At 51.5% G+C, this 22,522-nt stretch overlaps 1 protein-coding gene across 2 annotated transcripts in view; it reads left to right on the forward strand.

Annotated features, from left to right (window-relative positions):
- Positions 1–22,522, forward strand: part of agap3 (ArfGAP with GTPase domain, ankyrin repeat and PH domain 3) — a 139,814-nt gene that overhangs the window by 106,174 nt on the left and 11,118 nt on the right. For both annotated transcript variants that reach the window (XM_029253789.1, XM_029253788.1), the window contains exons 13-16: positions 5,732–5,893; positions 17,603–17,757; positions 18,746–18,836; positions 19,049–19,271. In XM_029253789.1, the coding sequence (XP_029109622.1) occupies positions 5,732–5,893; positions 17,603–17,757; positions 18,746–18,836; positions 19,049–19,271 (631 nt within the window). The remainder of the gene's footprint in view (positions 1–5,731; positions 5,894–17,602; positions 17,758–18,745; positions 18,837–19,048; positions 19,272–22,522) is intronic.

Genomic DNA, 22,522 nt, shown 5'->3' on the forward strand with positions numbered 1-22,522 from the left:
ACAACCCTCCCCCGCTCGCTCCCTTCTCATGTCACCTGTGTCCCCGTGAATATGAAAGGGTGTCTGCTAGTCCATCCTCAGCACTACCGCCCTCGCATCCGTCACCTTTCGGTTGCTGCATTCAACGGTATAAAGCACAGAATCCTCGGTTATACCCAGAAAGTGGCATCACGCGGTCAGCTCACGATGACCGCTGTACAGGTGGTGACTCGGTGACCGTGAGCCAGGGAGCCGATCTCGCCACAACTGCAAATTAATACAGAGCTAATTGCGCCAAAGCCATGATGATAATGATGATGGCGGTGATGATGAGGACCATGACGAAGTCGGTGATTACGATGATGATTATGATGATGCCAGCGGTAGTGCTGAGGATGCCCGTGCGTGTCGCCAGCAGAACGAGGAGGGCACGGCGGCAGTTATTTGCTGTCCGAGCGGTGGCCGTCCCACCCGCGGCCTCGCCAGCGCACTTGAGTGAAACCGAATGATACGCCCCCCGTGCGTGACGACTCCTCTCCCCCTGCCCCCTCCCCCCGTGCCGGAAAATGAACGCTTTTCGGGAGCAACATTCATCACGGTTATTTCACTCTCTTTGTGGCTGGCAGTAAAAAAGCACTTAAATGCACATCAGCAGAATAACAGTCATCTCCATGCGTGTTTGCCCCCTTGCAGTTCTCATTAGTGCCCCCCCTCCCCCGCCCCATCCTCACCGGGTCCCAGGGGCCTCGGCAGTTTAAAGAGCGCTCTTTAAGAGTGTCCCTGGCGTCTCGGACCGCGTGGCCCAGCCAGCGCGGGGAACGACGCACGTTCTTGTTGTGTGTTGGACGAATGTCGCCGACCCTCACACCCACCTACTTAGCCGAGCCGACGGGGCCGGTGTGTCGAGAGGGGGGGCAGATCCCTTTTTTACCCCAGTTCTTCCTGACCTGCCCTTGGGTTTCTGGCGATGTGCATCAGTCTGTCACATCCAGCATTTCCCGTGTCCTTCTGGAGTACAGAGCCACGCCATCCAAGTAAAGTCAAGAGCACACTGTCCAGATGTGGACGCTGCCTCAATCTCTCAGCTTACCGTGGTGACACAGGGTGTCGCACCATGGTCTATGACTGTCAACCCATGTCGGTACAGATTTCTGATTCCGTTATCAGAGGGCAAGGCAACACTGTGCCATGAGCCCCATCGCATTCAGCACTCGGCCCAAGAGACACATTTACTCAGCACGCTTTACACACGTTTTCAAAGGGCTACAACTCTGCAGCGGCAGCAGCCTTTCTTTTCTTACGCTTTATAGCTCTCCGCTCGCAGCAGCGGATGTCTCCACGTGCATCTCACACGGGCCTGAAACACCTTGGTGTCCTGCGCTGGATACGTACTATAGCTGTCCGGTGTATTCGAGCGAGCGTGTATTGATGCAAAACTCCGGATGTTCAGACTTTAAGATTTATTTTTTCCGATAGATTGATATCGTATGAGTTTTTTTGTCCCGAACGCCTTTGCCTAAACATCTCCGAGCTGAAAGAGTTGTTCCTCTCCTGGTGCCTGATCCCGATTCTTTCACCGAGAAGCTTCCTTTGCGGACGCGTGCTGTTAGTTGCAGCCGAATGACGCATCGCTAAAATGGCCCTGCCGAGTCCGCGAGTGGTTTTTACATAGCTCGCATTGATATTTCATTCAAAGCAGGAAGGCATTTAAATAGACTGCGAACAAGTCAGGTTACTATTTTATCCTTGGTGAAGGTTGCAGGTTAACACAAGATGTAGCACTTTATAGCGGGAAGCAGATTAATGAGATCCTTCAGAATAAATGCGCCTGATCCAGGTAAGCAGGGCAGCCGGCGCTTGTGAATATTGATCAGCCACGGATTTGATTAATCCACACAGGCCTGAAGTGAGCCTCTGTGGTCTGTGTGTGTGTGTGTGTGCGTGTGTGGGGGTGTGGGTGTCAACCTTCCTCCAGGGTCTTTATTTGTGGGTGGCGGGGGCAGTATTTTCCGGAGCGTTCTGCCACAGTTTCCCACCGTGAGGCGTGGCGATCGGGCGCGACGGGCCCTGGCGCTCCGCTTTCCGCGCGGCTGCGGCGCCAGGCGAGCCGGGGGAGTCTGATTTCCTCGCCGGGGCCATAATGAAGTTTGACATTTAGTTTGGAGAGAGCACCAGCGCGCAGATCAGGCCTTGATTAGCGCGCTCTAATTGACGATAATAAGAGGGAGGCGGTGATTGTTTCTAATTTTGCCATTAATTGCAGCCGTTGGCTTTGATTGAGGACGGGCTCGGCGCAGCGCCTGGATGGGAGGCGGCAAAATCACCGCACGCCGCACCCGGCACCTCTTGAATTACGGCGGAGTGGCGTCTCTCGAAAAAGCAGAGCCGCCCGCTTGGAGGCCTGCGGGCGCGCCCCGGCCTCCCTCTCCGGCCTGCCCCCGGTCTTCATCACGGAGCATGTTTAAACTGTCATCTCCCCGCGGGGCTCTAATGCGCTGTAATCACAGGTTAGCCTGATACCTATTCCGCTGCCCAGGAGAGCCGGCACTCAGCCAAGTGCCAAACTGCTCCGGATCTAAACGTGCTTCATTACGCGGCCCTTTTCCCCGTCGCTTCACATAAGCCCGAGCTAATAACCGCTCGCGGTCTCCGGTGGCGGCGCCCCCCCGCCTCCCGGCCCCCTTTCCGGGGCGTCACTTTTCTTCGGAAACGCCGCGTGCACATTAATGGCCATAACCACTTACCTCCCCCTTTTTCAAAAACAGATTTGAGGACATTAAATGGTCATTTCCAGCCGTTTTCTTGTTATTTGCTGCTGTAGGACTCTGTTGTTCTCGTAAAACTTCCCCTGATGGGATTAAAGTTTGTTAAAGAAGCAGCTACTCAGTCTGGTAACATTTAATAAATAAAAAGGAATTGCACAGTTGGCGCGCGCGACGGAAAGACATCGGTTGCGTGCTCGACGTGGAATTTTTGAAGTGAGACTATTACAAGTGGCCGTGCTCGGTACGAACACCTGCTCTTTCGCTCGTGGTCGCGATGATCACCGTGCGTAGCCCTGCCCCTTCCGCTTTCCGGTGCTCATGCAAATGGAGCAGGTGAGGGAGGAGAGAGCCGTTCTCTTGAAATTACGGTAAACGTGTACGTTGCACGACAGATTTACAAATCTCCATTAACTAACTTCAGTTCACGCTGTGTTTGTTTACGCATTTTTACTTTGTGAACCTGATTTCTTTTTCCATACATCGTACGCCAGTTAACGTACACTGTATTTCGAAATCGTGTCCCGGATAACTTTTTAGATTTGACAAATCATACTTCGCGTGCTTGTAGTGTATTTCCCGGTTTCATGAAGCTGGATGACTGATGCTTTTTGAACCTTTCATCACAGGAGTCCCCATTAAACGACTCTAAAGTTGTAAGGCCAGAAGGTGGGATAGTGCTTAGAATTGCCACCTCGCCAAGGATCTGGCTTCAAATCCCCCCCCGCTGTGTACCTTAAATCAAGGTACTTACCCTGAATTGATGCGGTAAAATTACTCTGCAGTAAAAATGAACTCCTGCATACATGAGTAAACCGCTGTAAGTAACTCAGTGTTTGAGCCTCACGCCCTAAGTGACCTGGGAGAAAAGCGTCATAATTTACTTGGAAAGGATTTCAGTGGTCCGTTGGCCTGGCCGCTTACGTTTTATTTGTAAGGCAATTTAGAAGATTCCAGAAATGTGTAAATTCCTCAATAAATCTTGGTGGAATCTATTTCCCTAAAATGAGAAATTAAGCCATTTTTAAAATGGTCCGAAGCATTACTTTGCTTGTGCCCCTCCGAAAGGTATGACGTGCCTCCTGCGGCGGCGTGGCCGAGCCCAGCTCGGGCCGGCCCCTATGTGCAGTCCTGTGGTACAGGTGGAAGAGACACGGGGTCATTTTCCGCAACATTAAAGGCAGGAATTGATAATTAAAAGTGTTTATGGCCTGATGCCCGCCCTGGGGAATCCCACCCCTTTAACCTCAAGCGACACTAAATAATTGTCCCTTGACACGGGAAGGATTCCTCTCTCCGTACCGCCATATGGAGCATCCCGGATGAGATAGACACTGACAAAGGGGGGTGCGGGGCGGCCAGCTCATTGGACCCTAGTGCCCCCAGCTGTCCTTTCCAGCTAATGGTGGATCCCTGGGGGGCCATTGTAGGAGAGTCTGGGAAATTGGAGCAGACACCTCACTTGGCCTTTGTGTGTGTGTGTGTGTGTGTGTGTGTGTGTGTGTGTGTGTGTGTGTGTGTGTGAGAGAGACGTGAAGACATCTTGGGGAGGGAACGGAAACTCCTTATTCCTATCAAACTGACACACACTTGCCGTACTTCTCTTGCGCTGGGTATGTACCCTAAATTACCTCACTAAATATAAGTGGGGAAAATCGGTATAAAGAATTTTCCATACTGACTTGCTTTGGCAAAACTTCAGCTAAAGTGCTGCTTCTAAATGCACCGATTCAAATTAAAAGCCCTAAAAGTCAACGGTTTCACCGAGGGCTGAGTGGTAGAAGCTCCGATGTACTGTTGTAGGGTTTGACGTTTGAAGCGTGCGCACGCACGTAGCCCCTCTCCGCTCCCCCCGGCCCGGCTTACGCCGACACTGCAAAGGTAGCCCGGAGCCTGGGAGAGTTCCAGCGTTGCCCGCATCAGCATCCTCAGCCCCCTGCTGTAGCCGTCAGACTCTCGGAAGACTGAGCCGCTTCTCCTGACAGAATAAGTAATGACCAAATTAGGTCCCGTATTGTATGTGGCCTAATGGCGGCCCGACTCGGTAATTATAAGACGGGCGAATGACGACAGCAAGCAAGTGCCCCCAGCGCACTACCCGGTGCCCCTCCACCCTGCGCCCGAGGGCCAAATAAATGTCGTTTTCCACACTACAGTGAGTCTTTTATGGGAAACGATGGAGAAAAGCGGCGGCTCCCGCACCCTGCGTGCGAAGGACGGCGGTACGTCTCCCCGAGCCGTCCGCGGGTCCTAATGTTGTCCGCAGGGTTTGGAAGGTGAGGGGGTGGATAATGGCTCCCTCGCCGCCGAATGTGGACAACCTGGGAAGACGGCCACCCCCCAGGTGGCGGGTTAATATCGCTTTTATAAAAACACTTTGGGGAAACAACACCTGCATTTGCCTCCACTACCCCTGACAGACACTCTTGCAGAAAAGCTGCCCCTTGGCTAGCCCGAGTGGCCCGCTCCGACTTATAGGCGGGATCCTCGCGCCCGATTCCATTTCTTAGCCCCGGTGCGAGTCGGACTCTGGGTGCCGCCGCATCGCTCCCCCGGAACCGCTTTCCGGACCCCGGCAGGTCACGCGCGTCACCTCCGTGGCTTTGTCTACACCTCTTAAACATAGTGCGGTCATATCTGAAGGAAGTGTTGCAACTATTTCGCTGTAAATTTTTGTGCAGCAAATAGGTGTATAATAATGTTGAGAATGAATTTAGTTGTCTTCGGACTTAATTTTCCGGCATCTTTCGAACGGCACTCCGACGTTATCCGCGATTCGACTCGGAGCCATATCCGTCCTCATCCTCGGAAACGGGATCTGTCCCTCCGTGTCGCTGAATGAAAGATCTCCCTGTTCCTGAAGGATGGCAATATGATGTGACCATTAACTGTTCTTCTCTTATTCCTTCTGACAACCAACCAGCACAGGGGCTTTCCTTTGTCATCCACCTCCAATAACGGGCAGCCGGCCTGTCTCGGTGTCTCCCCAGCTAACGGCACGGCGGACTCCCTGAGCTCCAGCCCCAATGTGACGGGAGCCACGAGCCCCAAGCTGGAGCCACCGCCATCGCCGCACGCCAACCGTAAGAAACACCGGCGGAAAAAGAGCACGGGGATCACCAAGCCGGACGGCCCTTCCGCAGGGACCGAAGGTAAGGAGGCCCTTATTGTGAATGTTGCCTCCTACTTTCTCATCCTCCTGTCTTAACTAATACCGCACGTGATGTGATTTGAAAATGAACCCCAAAACCTGGGTCTGGAGTTCTCAGCAGGTAGGAACTTTGTCTCCTCAGTGAAATTTTGTTTATATTACCAGGTATTGTGCTTGACTCACAAAGCATGTGTAATGTCGCTACCTGCGACAAGATCCTCTTGCGTTATGACTGTCGTGAATATGGAAGTATTAATATTATCACAGCTGTTTTTAATTTTGTCACTCGGAGATTTGACTGTATAATGGCACGATCGACCCCGAATAAGGACACGTGTGTCTGATAGCCATCACGCAGAAGGTCGTCAACGAGTGTGGTGCGGGGGGGGGGGACGCCATAGGGGTTTAGACTGGATTGAGGGACTCAAGATACAGTCCCTGATGGATTGCAGGTGGAACTGACAGCATCCGACTCCCATGCTGTGACCACGTTAATACTGATGACGTTCTAGATGGTACGGCTCAGGATTTAAAAAATGGAAGCAATTATGTCCCGAGGCTGCAAAGTGTCACTTCATTTGCTTTTCATTTGAAATGATTTTTACACCTATTTCTACGATAACGCGATAAAATAATTAATAAAACTGTCTCACGGTGAAACATATTTATTAAAAAAAAAAAAACTGAAGCATCTTTCTGTTCTCAAACAGTAGTTTCCTGTTGTGTTGGATGTGCCTTTTTGCGTAAAAGCACGTAATGTCGTTGCTCATTTCTTGGCGAGCGAACCGAAGTCGCAGAGCATGGAAATGCAGGGTTGACAAACGGCACGCGAATACGTGGCTGCGGGTTCTTCGCTGTCCCCCCAGCCACTCTCCTCGAAGGAGACGGAGCGGTGGAAGAGCTGTTGATTTCGTCCGCAGCGGGGGAGCCACGATAAATCCTGTACCCAATTAATTATGATTCTTCTGCCAGATGATGAATGATGGCCTATAATTGAAGCGCATCATGAAAACACAGCGGAGCACTTCAGAGGCCATAAAATGGGTGCCTACGACGATCAATCAATAAGATTTACGTCTTCTGTAAATGTATCAATAATGTTAGCGCAAACGCTTCCTAAATACGTGTTTACAAGCAGAACTCGTTCGCCGTGCCCTCTAATCTTGCGTGCGTCCGCTCGGCACGAATGGCGCGGCAGTGCTGCTCCAGCTCGCGTTCGAGATCCGGTGTATGTTCGTGGACGAACGAGCGAGCCGCCTTTAGTTGCGTAGGAAATTACTTTTTTTTTTGATCCTGAACTCAAAAAGCTTTGCACATACAGTATGTAAATAACGCGACTCTATACTAAAATACTGCAGTTACGCTCATTGGGGAAAAGACCGTCGTTGAGCACGCTGCGGTTTTTCAGCCGAACGTTACGAAGCTGCTGGCGAAATGCTCCTTTACGCCCTTTCAGACTGTTGCTATATTTTAGTTATGCTGTGCAAAATGTCTTGGGTGACACTCCAGGCAGTTGACACTGAAACCTGTAGAAATTATGTATATTCATCAAAGTGAAATTTCAGTCGCCAGCCACTTTCGCGACGTTACATGTTAAAAGCAGAAGCAGAAATGCTCTTGCCCACTAGGATGTGGCTTTCCAGTTGCTCTCTTACATTTATTTAACAGATGCTTGTCTCCAAAGCGACTTCCAACAAGCTATGTAGTGTTAGCAGCCCACACACCTTATTCACCGCGGTGACTTACACTGCGTCACTCATCCATACATCAATGGAACACACACACACACACACTCTGTGTCACTCACACACTGAGGAACCTGAACAGCATGTCTTTGGACTGTGGGAGGAAACCAGAGCACCCGGAGGAAACCCACGCAGACACTGGGAGAACACGCAAACACTATACAGACTGAGCGGAGATCGAACCCCCGTCCCCTCGCACCACCCAGGCGCCGTGAGACAGCAGCGCTACTCGCCGTGCCGCTCTTAGCGGTCTTGGTGCCTATAATGACTGACGGCTACACATTAGAGGACCTGACGGCCCAGCGAGTCCTCAGACCCACAGTGTTACTTGGTCTTTCCTTTCTTTTTTAATCCCTCCCTCCTTTGTCACCATTGGTTCTGTCCCATTTGGCATGGAATAACTCGCACCCCTTCAAAGCTCAGCAAATATACATCACCTTTGCTCCCTGCTTCTGACTATGCAAAGAATGTCACGATATCCACACTTTTTGACCTTCGGGGCAAACGGTCATGTGTGATGTGTTTATAGAGTCGCAAAGATGTATGGATCCACAGCTTTTCTGAATCGGGCAGGATCCCGGTCCCGTTTCCCTTATTTGCTCCGATTTCCTATTAGCATCCACTTGTCTGTTCTAGTGAGCGCCCCTGGAATACAGACATATTGCTTAAATATTGGAGTCACTCATGTATACAGTCTAGCTTGTATCTCTTGCAAGGCAGAGGGAGAGAAGGAAGGCTGGATCTTTGAATAAATTGCTATCAGTTTATCTCATTTACGGGGCAATCAGAGCGCCAGAATGCAGGTGGAAATTGAATTTTAGTTGTTTTGAAGTGTCATAAATCAAAGAGGCTGTTGCTTTTTAAAAAGGTGAACGATCCCTGTGGGTTAGAGGATGGGGAAAGCTGGATCCGTAAGAGGATGTCTCTCTAAAATGAAGGAAGCCAGAAAGGCAGCGGTGTTGAGCTGCTGTGGCGTAGGACTGTTGTTGTTAATTTATCTGACGCTTTCCTCAAACGTGACGTTCAGACTTCGCTAAGCCGTTTAGCGCGGAAACCTGATTTACTCATTTATGCAGCTGGCTAATTTTAACTATCAGTTCCGGGTGACTACCTCGCTCAAGGGTACCGCTTCGGCAGCGGAGATTCGAACCCGTGTCCTGCGAGGTTAGGGCGACGGCTCTAACCGCTACGCCGCCTGCTGGCCCGTCCTCCGTGGAGATGCTGTTCTCCTGATGATACTTGCAGGGATGAGAGTTACTTTCCATTCCAAAGGGTCTGGTAGAGCTGTGTTCCTGAACTCGCAGCTATTAGCACAGGGGATACAGTGAGGTATTTATTAGGGAATGTGCGACGCACGCCGACTCGGGGGTCCCGGGGTCTCCGGTGTAACGGGACCCGGCAGCTCCCGGGCACGGTAACTCCTAACGATGCAGACGGTGTCTGATCCCCCTCCCGGTCCCCATCGCCGGCCCCCTGTCATTGGCAGAGCTCCGCGGGATAATGAACTTCTCATGTGCTTAAAGAATGATGCAGGATGCATGGCGAGACGACTGACAGCCCCTTAATGCGTTTCTCAGCGGCCGCTCCGCAACGGCCGCTTTTGTGTGCGCTCCCCGGCTTTCAAACCCGGGGGAAAATGGATGGCCGATGAAGAGTTCTGTTCTGGGGGCGGCCCCCGTGATTAATGCAGTCTGTCAGGGAGCGTCATTAATGTATATCTTTTAAAGAAGTGTGTAAAATGTTCATTGTTTCTCGCTTCTTACAGTGGCGGCTCAGAAGAGAGCGTTGTGGCGCGAGAGGGAAAGTGCGCGGGAGAGGCTCGGACACGGAAGCTCGGAGATGGTTTGGAGATGGGAGCTGGCCTGCCCCCTTACCCTGTCCGCTCTCCTCCCCCGGGGCAGAGGGGAAGAGCTTGGGTTGCACACACCAGAATTTCCTCTCAAACGTTAAAATATTCCAGATATTCTAAAGTGCGTTGGAAAAAGTGTCAATCCGCAGCTCTGCGTTTTTGCAAAATGATTATCGGCCTACTGGAGTTTAACCTGCGACTCATTTAACGTGGTAACTAGCACTTACGAGTTTGGGGCCTGTACCGCGCACTGGCTGCACTATACCGAGTTCCCATCCTGCAAATGGAAGTCTCCAAGGTGATTTACAGTGCTCTACCCATTTATAGAGCAGGGTAACTTTCTTAATTCAGGGTAATTTCTTTGCTCTGGGGTGCTATAGCATGAGCTGGGATTCGAACCTGGGACCCTAAATCCAGACAAGGCAGCTCCAACCATCATAATACTGTTTGAGCCTTGCCGTCCGATTCGATCTGAGCCACGGTGACGGGGAGCTTGGCCTCAAAAATTCAGCCCGCCTGACTCGGACTTGACGTGGCACTGGTTTGCGGAAGGTCTCGGCAATGGGCGAAATTTCAGTCAAAACCTGAGTGCCCGACTTGTGCCAGTTTACGAAAATCACGCCAGCAGGGGGCGTATCGGTTGAGACGCGGAGCTGCGGACGCGACTGTGGCACGCTGCCGTTTGTTCGTTTGCGCGAGGTACTTAACTTCCACTGTGGCTGTAAAAACGCAGCTGTACGAATGGGTCACAGATGGCACAGGAAGATGCGTTTAAAAGTTCATAATTTCTCGCTGGTTAAGGAGGAACTGCTGGGGTGCGTTCTGGAGCAGCAGTTTATATACGGGGAGATGTGGCGTGCGAGGATTCGAACCCTTGCTCCCTCACTGCTGCCCCCTTCTCGTTCTGTGTCTAAATGGGACGCTCGCCGAGAGCCGACTGCGAATCCGTCCCTCGAGAGCCGGAAGATCCCGTCCCCTGACAAAACGATTTTTTTCCATATGCTGTTTGGTTGCATAATGGAGGAACAGCAATATGAATCGGTACCCCTGGAGTGCCACAGTGCCTGGACTGTGGATTTGAATCCCCGCTATAGGAGTTTGCATGCGTGTGGGTTTCCTCCAGGTGCTCTGGTTTCCTCCCGCACTCCAAAGACATGTTTCAGGTGAGCTGGTGACTCTAAACTGCACTTAGTGTGTGTAGATGAGCAATGAGTACTGGGTTGAGTGCAATGTATCTATTACTGTAAGTCACCTTGATAAGTGTCAAGTAAATACTCCACAGCGATCGCCGCATATCGCTCCGGAGAAAAGCTTCTGCTAAACGAATCGATGAACCCGTAAGAACGGGGCCACGGATCCGCTGCGGATTTGGAGGAATCCGGTTCTCTCCAAGTGGGCTCGTATGGCCGCGGTGCGGCCCCGGAGTATCTGGCCCCTCTCGCTTGAACCGTGCGGCGCTGCGGGGGTTAAGGACCCCCTGGCCCCCAGCCTGGGATTAGAAAATGAAGGTTTAACTGCCTGTGCTAATGGAGGGTGTTTGTCTCAATACTTTGTATTGTCGTTCCCCCATTCGCTCTCATTTCACAAATCTGTCCCCGGAGCCGCGGCTCCGCTAATGGGCCAGCGCTGATTGCCACACTCCGAGACGGGAATAACAAGATTCTATCCCGGGCGCCACATGTGCGGCCCACGGACGCACGTGTAATTGCTGGAGGTGCTTCAGAACCGACCGGAGCGGCACTGACAGAAGTTGATATCGCATCTGTACTGGAGAGTGTGTGAGTGTGTGTGTGTGTGTGTGTGTGTGTGTGTGTGTGTGTGTGTGTGTGTGTGTGTGTGTGTGTGTGTGTGTGTGCATGCTTTTTTCACCAGCTATTTAGTTCCTTGTTTGTGTATGTGTCTTTGCGTGTGCCATTAGTTTTTTTTTTTTACATTTATTCATTTAGCAGATGCTTTTCTCCAAAGCGACATACATGTTTTTGTGTATATGTGCAGGTGTGTCTGTGACTGAGAGAGAGCAAACGGAGCCTGTGTGTGTGCGCGCGCGCGTGTTGTGTGCTCCTCGCTGTGCTGCGATCCCCCGAGGCCCGTGTCTCAGTAATAGCCCTGTCCTGATTGCTCTAATACAGGTTAGGAATATTGGCTGTAATGATCTGTAAAATGAGCAAGCGCCACTCTGACATTTACTGATGGCGCAGGCTTTGCCTCTTCTTCCCAGCCGGCTCTTAATTCACTCCGATTGCGAGCACCCCTCTCCATTATGGCTGTGTTCGCAGGCCACTCCCCCGGCCACACCCGCTGGCCCCACCTCACGCTCGTTACGGGAAGCTCTAAATCACCGGCAGCCTCACCTGAAACGACGCGAGGGTGCCTTCGCTCGCCGCCGCGAGGCAGGTGAGCAATCATAGGCGCGCGTCCGCCCACGGCCCCAGGGAGGCGCCGACGCCCCCTCGCCATCGATCCTCGCAAGCTCGCAGATGGAGACACCCGGACGGAGCAGCTGCGCTCCTCGCCATGGCCGGGGGTGCCAATCAGGTGTGGCGTCCGCAGGGGTTCGCCGGAGCACGGGTCCGTGGGTGGCCGACGAAGCGGCGGGGGGCCCGGAGGAAGGTGTCGGCGAGGGGTCTGAACGCAGCGGGCAAATGCCGAGAGCCGCTCGGAGACCGTTTGGCGTTCTTGGTCGGTGCTCGTCGTGGGGTCGTGATGCAGAGATGTTTTCTCATCCTTTTCTTTACATTTAATATAAAGTTCCCGGCCTTTGATGCCAGCTTAAACGCGATCGGCTCGATCCATCCATTTGTAGTAACTCCTGATCCGCAACCCGTTGCGGGAATCGGAGGACATGAGGAGGGAAACACCCTGGGTGGGACGCCACTCCATCACCAATGATCAGTTCATTGTCGGTCATTAATTTATCTGGCACCTTTCTCCAAGATGACTCGCAGTGTGAGGTTTCTACACTGAGATACTTGCACCGATTTCCTCATTCGTAAGGCAGGGTCATTTTTACTGTATCGGTCAGAGCCGCTACAACAGGAGTTGGGGGTTCGAACCGTTAATTTTTGCGCTTCACACGTGTCGCGCCTGAGAAGAGAACTCCGTGTTTCTGTGTTGTACATGTATGTAATGGCTCACCCAGGTCTCCACGTAGTGCCGCTCCACCTCCAGTCTGGTTCCCAGTACGCGCCACTCTGAGACGCAATAACTGTGCAGTAATGCTCTCGTTCAGGCCGTCATTAGGGTCCAGCTGCTCTGTGTGGGTTGAGTGTTGGTGGTCCATTGCAGGGGGGTGGGGGTGTCGGAGAAGGAGCAGGCTGCGCCTCTGCGTTCCAGCTCTCCAACACGTGTGGCTGGGCGCCGAGGGGTCAGATGGGGGCTGCTGTGAACACGGAGAGCCGCCGCAGCCGCCGTCTAATTTCTTTTCTGCCACGGCGTGTTAATTAAGGCAAATCATATTTGCCCTATCCACCGCGCCTCTCCTTCATATTGGATTTAAATTGCATTCCTTCATGCGTGCCGCCTGCCCCGGCTATGTTAATTTAGCTGTAATTTGAAAGGACCTGTTGCCTGCGTGCCGTGTGGGAACAAGGTTCCGGGGTTAACATGCATCGAGGGTTGCTCCGCTTCCCAGGACGCGCCGCGCTCTTCGATGGCCATCAGGAAGAGCTGACAGCCCTGATCCGGACCCAATTAGCCCCATCCCATCCCATCCCATCCCATCCCATCCCATCCATGGTCCGGACCGCTCGTTAGGACCCGTGACTCCTCCCGCCACCGGCTAATGGCGCTTTACCATAGTCCTGCACGTGGGGCCTTTGCGTGTGATCGCTGGGCCAGCGGTTATGCTGCTGAGGAACTTATTAAAGCACAGCTGTTGGGTTGTTAATTAATAAATCCATTAGCATTCCCGCTTTCTGTTGCGTGTGTGGTGTTGTGGTGTCGAGTTCCTCACCGCAGGCAGTGTCCTCTAATGTTTCTGTGTGGCAGTGCCAGTATTAACGAATGACTCTTTCAGCACATTCAGTTTAAGAACAAGTGACCTGCAGTGTGAATTAATGACAGAATCGAGAGTTCTGGGTCCGGGGTCCCACCGTGAGACCGGACGGTTTCGGGAACCCGTACTCTCGAAAACTGCGTCTTGGCCGAAGAAGCTCCGCAAATGCTGGCGGTTCGGTCACTCGGCCGGGCCGTACGCGGGCGCGCGCGTTCGTCGGCGCCGCTAACAACGCCGTACGGGATGTCTCGGCCTTTCGAACAGCGCCGCTTTCCCCGATCTAATTCCCTCCATCAGACTTGGGGTCAATTAGAATTGAATATGACAATTACCGCACGCCTTTACATCACAATTACGCACATATTGTGTTTGTGTAAAATGCTGCCGACATGATTGTGCTTGCATTAAAAAGTCATAAACGTAGCCATATGAACACAAATGCTGTAATTATCTCGGCCATCAAGGTAAATGGTCCCCCGCTGAATTACAGGTTCATCCTTTTCCCGAAAATTAAGCGCAACAACATGCAATTGTAATTAATCTGTGACTCGGAGATGGAGGCAAACGATAATGGAAGGAAGTGCAACTGACTGCGGTGCCGCCTTAATGAAACTTTACTGTGAGCCAACACCGTACTTGAGCAGCACCCTCGGAACTGGTAAAAAGTAAGCATTTGAGCACAGCTTGTTTGTATTATTTTTTTTATTTAATATTTATACGTTGGGGGGTGATGCAGCGATGCGGCGGGTTTGGCCGGGTCCTGCTCTCTGGTGGGTCTGGGATTCGAGTCCCGCTTGGGGTGCCTTGCAATGGACTGGCGTCCCGTCCTGGGTGTGTCCCCTCACGCTCTGCGTTGCCGGGTTAGGCTCTGGCTCACCGTGATCCCTCTTGGGACAAGCGGTTTCAGACGTGTGTGTGTGTGTGTGTGTGTGTGTGTGTGTGTGTGTGTGTTTATACATTTGCTTCTATCATCTGCTTATCAAACTCAAATTAATTTTGCCGATTAAAGAGACTCATATATTACCAATGTGTTGTGACCATATTTATTGCAGTTTGCTTTATCACTTGTTTTTGGTATCATATTAGTTGTACCTGCGGTTTCAGTATTTAATTCTTCACGCTTGTTTCTTTGTGTTGCACGTGACTATTTGTCTTTTGCTTCATCTGTAACCATAACGTGCTCAGTCCATCCCTGTAAGAACTTTATTGTACTGTTTTACAAACACAGCAGTGATAGTAACTCTAAAGCGACAGACCAATAATAATAATGACGCTGACCGTAATAATGAAGGTGGAAATAAAACTGACCAAATAGGCCTGTCTTGCGTCTAACGTGACGGCTGGGTGCCGGGTGTTATCGGCCGCAAATGAGACCCTCGGTCCGTCTCTTTTCCTGTTTGCAGGTGTTCAAAAAGGTAGTTTGGGGTTGGGTGTGCTGGGGTTAGGGGCAATTATGAATTTTCCGCAGAACAAGCAGCCCTGTGTCTGTTTCGGATCTCTAACCACACTCCCCTACCCCACTACCCGCACCCCCAAAGCACTGCCACTTTTCTGGTCCCTAATCAAATTGCCTCTTTTAATACCTTTAATTTATCGCCCGGTCAGCCAACAAAATAGTTTATCAGCGGCAATTAGAAATGCATAATCCTGGGGCTCTGCGGAACACAGTGGGAATAAAACGACGTAGACTGCCCTGTTCTGGGAGGCAGAGCAGGTGGGGAAGGACTTCCATGCCTTGTACGAGCAGCCATTTCGCACTCCGAATTGCTCTACGCGGGTCCTGCGGTCTCTCGGTTGCCCTGAGCGATGATGGAAACAAATGCAACAATTCGAGATTCACGTTTATTCGTTGAGCTGATGCTTTTCTTCAAAGCAACTTAATCATTTATACAGCTGGGTAATTTTGCTGGAGCAATTAAGGGTGAGTACCTTGCTCAAGGGAGCTACAGCTGGAGGAGAGGCTCAAACCTGCAACCTTTGGGTCCAAAGGCAGTAGCTCCAACTACCAGCTGCCCCTATTGGCTTGACTTTCAGTTTGTTGTGTTTTTTTTTTTAAGGGTCAGCAGATGGCTCAACGGTTAGAGCCCATACCTTGCAATCGGACCCTCTTGGTTCAGACCTCGCTGCTGTAGTGTTTTTAATGGGAGCACTTACCCTGAAGTGATGCAGTAAAAATCACCCTGCTGTTTTAAAGGGGTAAATCAGTGTAAGCAGCTCAGTGTATTAACCTCATAGTGTAAGCCACCTTGGAGAAAAGTGTTAATGTGGTGTAAATGAAGAATAATCATTTCTTCTGCTCTTCAGGCTGACCTTTGTGTACGGAGTCAGTGCACAGTGCGTGTCTGCTGAGCTCCAGACCCTGTGCTGTCATGGCAATGACTCATCAGGGGTGGAACATCTTGCTAGGTACTGGAGGAACTAAGGAAACACTGGCGCTAGTTCTCTGTGGAGTTAAACACGGTTTCCAGCACGGCACATTAAGGTCGCTTGCGCACCTGCCTTGTTACACCTGGCCTCGCCCGGATTGGTCAGTGCTGGAAGGCGCTGCGGTGTCGACCCTCTCGGTGCCGCTGAAGCTGAACTCGCACGACGCTTGGGTTCTTCTGACGCGCGAACGCTGGCTTCTCCCCAGGAATTAGAGCGTTGAAGAGCTCAGATCACGCTCCGCATAAGGAAACCACTCGCATCCCTTAATGACTGCGTAATCTGAGTGGGCCAGCGGGACCGCCACACGCTCATTTAAATACAAGACTCAAAGCTTCATATTGATCCGGTGACCCACAGTCAATACGACTAACCAAATCAGATAATTGAAGGTGGTGTAGACCAAATTGGATTATCGCTTTGCGCCTGAGGAGGTGCCGTCCACCGGAGCACTCTTACAACGACCCCGGCGTCATCCGAGAGCCGCCGCGCGGTCGCGGGCCACGTGGAGCCACCATCAGCTGCAGTGTGGGAACCACCCTGCTGCTCTTCGGTTACTGACGTCTAAGAAGCGTAGCGTGATTAGCGCATGCGGGCAACATTTCACAGAAGCGCACGCGTACAAATGAATAGTGATCATTTATCAAACTGGGCGGTGCTTATAGACTTACGGCTCAGCTCCTCCGGCCCACGTGTGTCCGTCACCCGCGTGTCTCTGCTCTTCCTCCTCCTGTCGCATACGTGTCGCATACCGTGAAGACGGCGCCCCAGATGGGCGGGAAGTGAACAGTCAAGCTGCATGTAACTCAGGTGTTGCCGTCAGTCTGGCTGCTGGAGCTCAGGAACGAACGAGGTGTTGTTCTGGCACCGCGGTCCGGTGGGTGACAGCCGTGTGGTTCTCGGGGTGCCCCCCGTGGAGAGATCCCCCTCGGCACAAGGTCCCGTGCGCAGCTCTCTGTCCCTGGGAGAGTTGTACGCCGTGGAGATGATGCCATTATTTGCATAGCCCTAATTAGGTAATTAGAAATCATTTTGCTATGAGATGGAGCATGTGTCGAGATAAGGAGGGTGGTGTCGGTTCGCTCTCCGAGTCTTGTGAAGAGCCCATTCGCGCATCTCCCATCCGCTGACTGTCGCCGAAAGAGCTCTCCGCAGTTTGCCGCACCACCTTCGTAACCGTTACAGATGAATAAACCACGTTTCCTCCTTGATAGACGGTGTCATGGGTAAACATCCTCTTACTGCAGTATTGGGCCTATTGCTTTGTGAATATTAAGATGAGACCCTTTTTTGGGGATGTATGTTTGCACGCACAGGGTGTGTGATTCGGTGATGCTCATTCGGTCGCATTCAACGCGGAAGAACAACAGGTGTTCTAGACACAACTAGACTGACATAGTGAACAAACCGACCAGCAGAATCTTTGTGTTCATTCAAGAGCGATATGGATTGTGCCTCATAAGGGACACTGACTGAGTGGAAAAGGCTGTTATATATGGTTCGTAACAGTCATTGCCAGTTTCTGTGCTCCCCCCCCCCCCCCCCCCCCCCACGTTATTTGCATTTTTATGCAAATACAGTGCTGTTTGTGAAATTAGCCAAAGGTGATCTTCCAGAAGTGGTTTGGGTGCAAGTAGGAGCTCTGAACTGCGTAGGTGTTGATGAATTTGGTCCCTCCGTGTGTTTCGCCCGTTCCAGAGCAAGAGGAATCGTTTGAGTTCATCATCGTGTCGCTGACGGGCCAGATGTGGCACTTCGAGGCGTCCACCTACGAGGAACGGGAGCTGTGGGTGCAGGCCATCGAGAGCCAGATCTTTGCCAGCTTGCAGTCCTGCGAGAGCAGCAAGAATAAGGTCTGGGTCTGGGGCGGAGTCTGGCGGGAAACTGCGTCATGGGGCAGAGTCCACTTATTGGTCCCTGTGTTAGTGGAACCATTTTATTTACCTTTACATACCTTATTGCAAATTTTCTGTCACCTTGAAGGTGTTTGCAGCGTACGCTGACTGCAGGTTCAGTGGAAGCACACTTGATTTGTGCTCTACAGGTGTGTGTGTGTGTGTGTGTGTGTGTGTGTGTGTGTGTGTGTGTGTGTCCTCACATCTCTCCGTCCTTCATACCCACCACACACTCGTTTCCCCAGTAGCTCTGACACAATTTTACGTACCAATCCCCCCCCACCCCGCAACAGCTTATTATCTAGTGACACCTTAACAGGCAGAGTGGAATGGAAACATGCCCATGCTCATTGACACATGGGGACCGACCGCCTCATTCCCATTAACTCCACGACAGAGGAGAGGTCTCGTCTAAATTCCTGGTCTTCTAGTAGTTCCTCAATATTAACAAATGGAAAAAATCATTTTAAATGTTAGTTAAATCAAATTTGAATGTAATATTAAATAATTGTGGGGGGTGCGGTGGCGCAGTGGGTTGGACCAGGTCCTGCTCTCCGGTGGGTCTGGGGTTCGAGTCCCGCTTGGGGTGCTTTGCGATGGACTGGCGTCCCGTCCTGGGTGTGTCCCCTCCCCCTCCGGCATTACGCCCCGTGTTGCCGGGTAGGCTCCAGTTCCCTGCGACCCCGTATGGGACAAGCGGCTCTGAAAGTGTGTGTGTGTGTGTGTGTGTGGGGGGGGGGGTTTATGAGGCTCCCTGACCCATCAAAGTGTCCTTACCAGGTCTGGACCCAGTAACCAACTGTTACTGTGGGTCTGGAGCCCATTTAGTACAAAGAGATGAGGACACAGTGTAGCACCACGGGGCCCCTTATCAAACCCGGCCCATGTCAGAGCACCGCCAAGAGAATCTCACCTTCGCTGTCTCTCCTGCCCTCCCCCGCTGCAGTCTCGGCTTGGCAGCCAGAGCGACGCGCTGGCCATCCAGTCCATCCGGAACGTTCGCGGGAACAGCTTCTGCGTGGACTGCGATTCTCCCAGTAGGTGGCGACCTGTAATGCGCTGTTAGTGGCCGCAACAAGTCTTATTTACTTAGCTTTTCATTTACCTTCCAATGCATATCCGTAAGCATGGAGTGACACAAGTCCACACTCTGCCACCAGTCAGTGGCACGGAGGGTCCCCCAGCCCTGTGATCCTCTGCAGATCTCCGGTATGACTGCTCGCTGTTGTGTTCCTCATTTTCCCCGCAGACCCCGACTGGGCTAGTCTGAACCTGGGCGCCCTCATCTGCATCGAGTGCTCGGGCATCCACCGCAACCTGGGCACGCACCTGTCCCGCGTGCGCTCCCTCGACCTGGACGACTGGCCCGTGGAGCTCAGCATGGTGATGACGGCCATCGGCAACGCCATGGCCAACAGCGTGTGGGAGGGTGCGCTCGATGGCTACACCAAGCCAGGCACCGACAGCAGCAGGTAAGCGCAGCCCGCAGTGGCTCCCCGTATCGCACAGGTCGGAGGTCGCTCTCCCGCCATGTAATGATGTACAGCGAGCTACAGAGGAATACCGTGCTGGCCATTTGCAGTAGTTCATTGCTGACTTACTTCTTATTATTGGCCACCCCCCCGCATCCCCACAGCCCATCCTGCAGGTATGAGAGTTGTGTTTCATGTTGGAACCACAAACTAAGAGGCACGTGCGCATTGGCCATTAACCTCCATTGACAACAGTTCATTTGTTGTGTCGGAAGCCCTGGAGGTGCTGGGGCGATCCGTGTGTGCGGCCTGTGTGTTTGACCAGTGGTTCAGATGGGCCTCAAACAAACCTAAACATGAGGTTTTACTCCGAGTTTCCAAACTAAGCAAATAAATGAGCGGCAAATAAAGTGTTGTTTAAGGGCACTGACTTGTAACCTAAAAGTTATTGGTTCCAATCCTAGGAATCCTCTACTCCAGAAGCCTCGATTGAGGTGCTCATCTTAGATTGCGCTAGTAAAGTGTTAATCTCTTCAAACAAGAACTGTTAGACACTTAGCGCATTGGGGCAGAATCCTACCTTCTGTTATAGTACCCTTCCTCAAGGTATTTTCCCTGAATCGATACAGTAAAAATTACCCTGCTGTAAGAATGAGTACAGCAGTGTGAAGTAGCTGAACAGTGTAAATGTTAATGCATGTGATTGCCTTGTGATGGTGTGGTGTCCCATCCACAGGGTACCCTGCCTCACTCCATATGCTTCCAGGATAGGCTCTAGACCCTGCACTGGACCAGCTGTTATACATAAAATAATATCCAATAAGCTGCAAATAATTTTTTGTGCAGGTCCTGTTTTTAAAAACCGCTGTTATGAGTGCAGAAGGAGGGAGTAACTCGCACCAGATGTGCGGCTCAAGCGCCACGGGCAGGGCCGCAGAGGAGAGGACTGGCTGAGGGATGATGATGTTGTATCCTGGTGCCCTGATGGCTTTCCCACCTGACAGATGGGCGACCAGGCAAGCTCACCTGACGGACGGCCCAGTCCGAGGCCTCTGTCGTAATTAACGAGACCATTATTGTGGTAAAGTCTGTCCTCCGGGATGCGCCCTGCCTTGTCACCTATTCATCACATGCGGTGAGGCCATCGCTCTCCCCAGACAGGGCACAGGATCGAATTCCCCGGGCAACCGGTAGCCACCCCCTCGCAGTCCAACGGCTCGACCGCCTCCACGGCTGGACTCGGCCATCGTGTTTGCAGCAACCGCGAGTGCGGTGATCCTGCGGCGTGGAAGGGGCTGCCGGAAATCTAGCTCAACGACTGCTGGGAACTTGAATGAATTGAGATGCAATAGAGAACGAGACCTACTCCAGGACCCCAGATTTCAACACGTGCACTCGCGATCCCATTGTGTGCTGTTTTTTGAGAGAAATCCCTGTCATGCGCGAGTGTAGATTTCAACAGGGTGTGAGGCATTTTGGGAAGCGGCTCCGTAGGGAGGTCACCTGGAGGATTACAGTGCACCGGGAGATTGGTGTGTCTGACTCCTGTCCTGTCACTGCCTGGGGGTGCACGTTCTTCATTGTTGACATCCATCACATTTCACTGAGTTTTAGAAAAGAAAATCACTGTTGCTTATTGTACCAAAGAGGTGAAAAAATGTTCTTCCCATATGTGTCAGTGAGGGGCCAGACGCAGTGGGCGCCAGTAGTGCTTTTAACCATTTAACATTTCCGTTCACTTCAGTTCCTTCTTCTTCTGCGTTTTTAGACAAAGTTTTTACACCCTGAGTGTTGAGCAATAGAACGTGTGCAGATCACGCAAGTGGCATCGAGAAGAAAGCCAATAGAAAATGAATAAGGACGGCAGTTTGCTCATCTACTGATCTGAAATATGACAACCGGCAACTGCAGCAAGGAAAACAAAAAGGTCTCAGGTCACAAAAAACACCACAACTTACACGTCAGTATGACTTCATTCATCAGAAATCTTCAGCAACTGTTCAATACCTCAGATATAAATAATAAGATGTCCCGCGTGCCCTATGCTTCTGGGACTGACTCTGAACCACTACGATCCTGCTTTGGACAAGTGGTCACTGAAAACTGATAAATAGGATATTGATAATGCATAAAGAATTAGCGAACAAGAGAATGGTGTGGTGTGTGTGTGCCTCAACTTCAGTGCAGCAATGCATCTTATTAATGAAAGATAGTTAACAGCACCAGTGGCAGAGCACAGATTTGCTTGACTAAAATCCCACATCGGCGGTGTGGATCTTGTTTTCCCGTCTTGTCAGTCTTTAACGTCTTGGCGTTGTGGGTGCGCGTCGTCGTGACACACGACAGCGCCGTGACAGGGCTGTGACGGGACGTGCACACGCCAGCGCTTCCACAAACATTAAAATATGTGCTTTCTTAAAGCACAGCGACAGCTAATCTCAGTGGCGCAGCACCTGGGTGACGATGAGCACAGATCTCATTGAGTTCTTCGTGCAAGGCTGGCTGTGCCAGCGTCGTCTTTAAATACGGTTAAATCACTTAGCGGCCTGACACGTGCGGCGGCTTGCCGTCCGTACCGGGAACGAACAGACGTGGGGAAGGTGTCACGATACCTAAATCATTCACACGGTTCATCGGTAGATGCAAAATATCAAGGGCCTCGGTCTCACTTTATTGTTAATCAAATCCGACAATTGAAAATGTAGTATAAAAAAAAAAAATCAAAAAAGAAATTGTGCTTATGATAAAATTCTTTATTTGGCATATAGTGAACATATGTGAGGTAGTATTTGGACTGGTGTAAAAGAGTTAGGGACATCTTCCAGTGAAAGGACTCAGGTTAGAATACCACCTCCCATTGTGTTACCCTTAAGTACCTTACCTTAATGCTGTTATTTATATATATATATATATATATATATATATATATATATATACACACACACACACACACACGTTGGCTGAAGCTGCTCATCCTGAGCTGGGTCGCGGCGAGCCAGAGCCTAACCCAGCAATGCCGGGGCCAAGGGGGGAGGGGACGCACCCAGGGCGGGATACCTGTCCGTCACAGGGCACCCCAAGCGGGACTCGAACCCCAGACCCACCAGAGAGCGGGACCCGGCCGAACCCGCCGCGCCCCCCTTTAACGCCGTTAGTCACCTTAAATTAATATTATTCGTCAAAGGTACTATTATTATTCTCTGTGCGGTCACTCAAACATCATTCGTGAACGCAGAGAGGTCTGTCGCACG

This window comes from Scleropages formosus, chromosome 7 (genome assembly GCF_900964775.1).
Source record: "Scleropages formosus chromosome 7, fSclFor1.1, whole genome shotgun sequence".
Lineage (NCBI taxonomy): Eukaryota > Metazoa > Chordata > Actinopteri > Osteoglossiformes > Osteoglossidae > Scleropages > Scleropages formosus.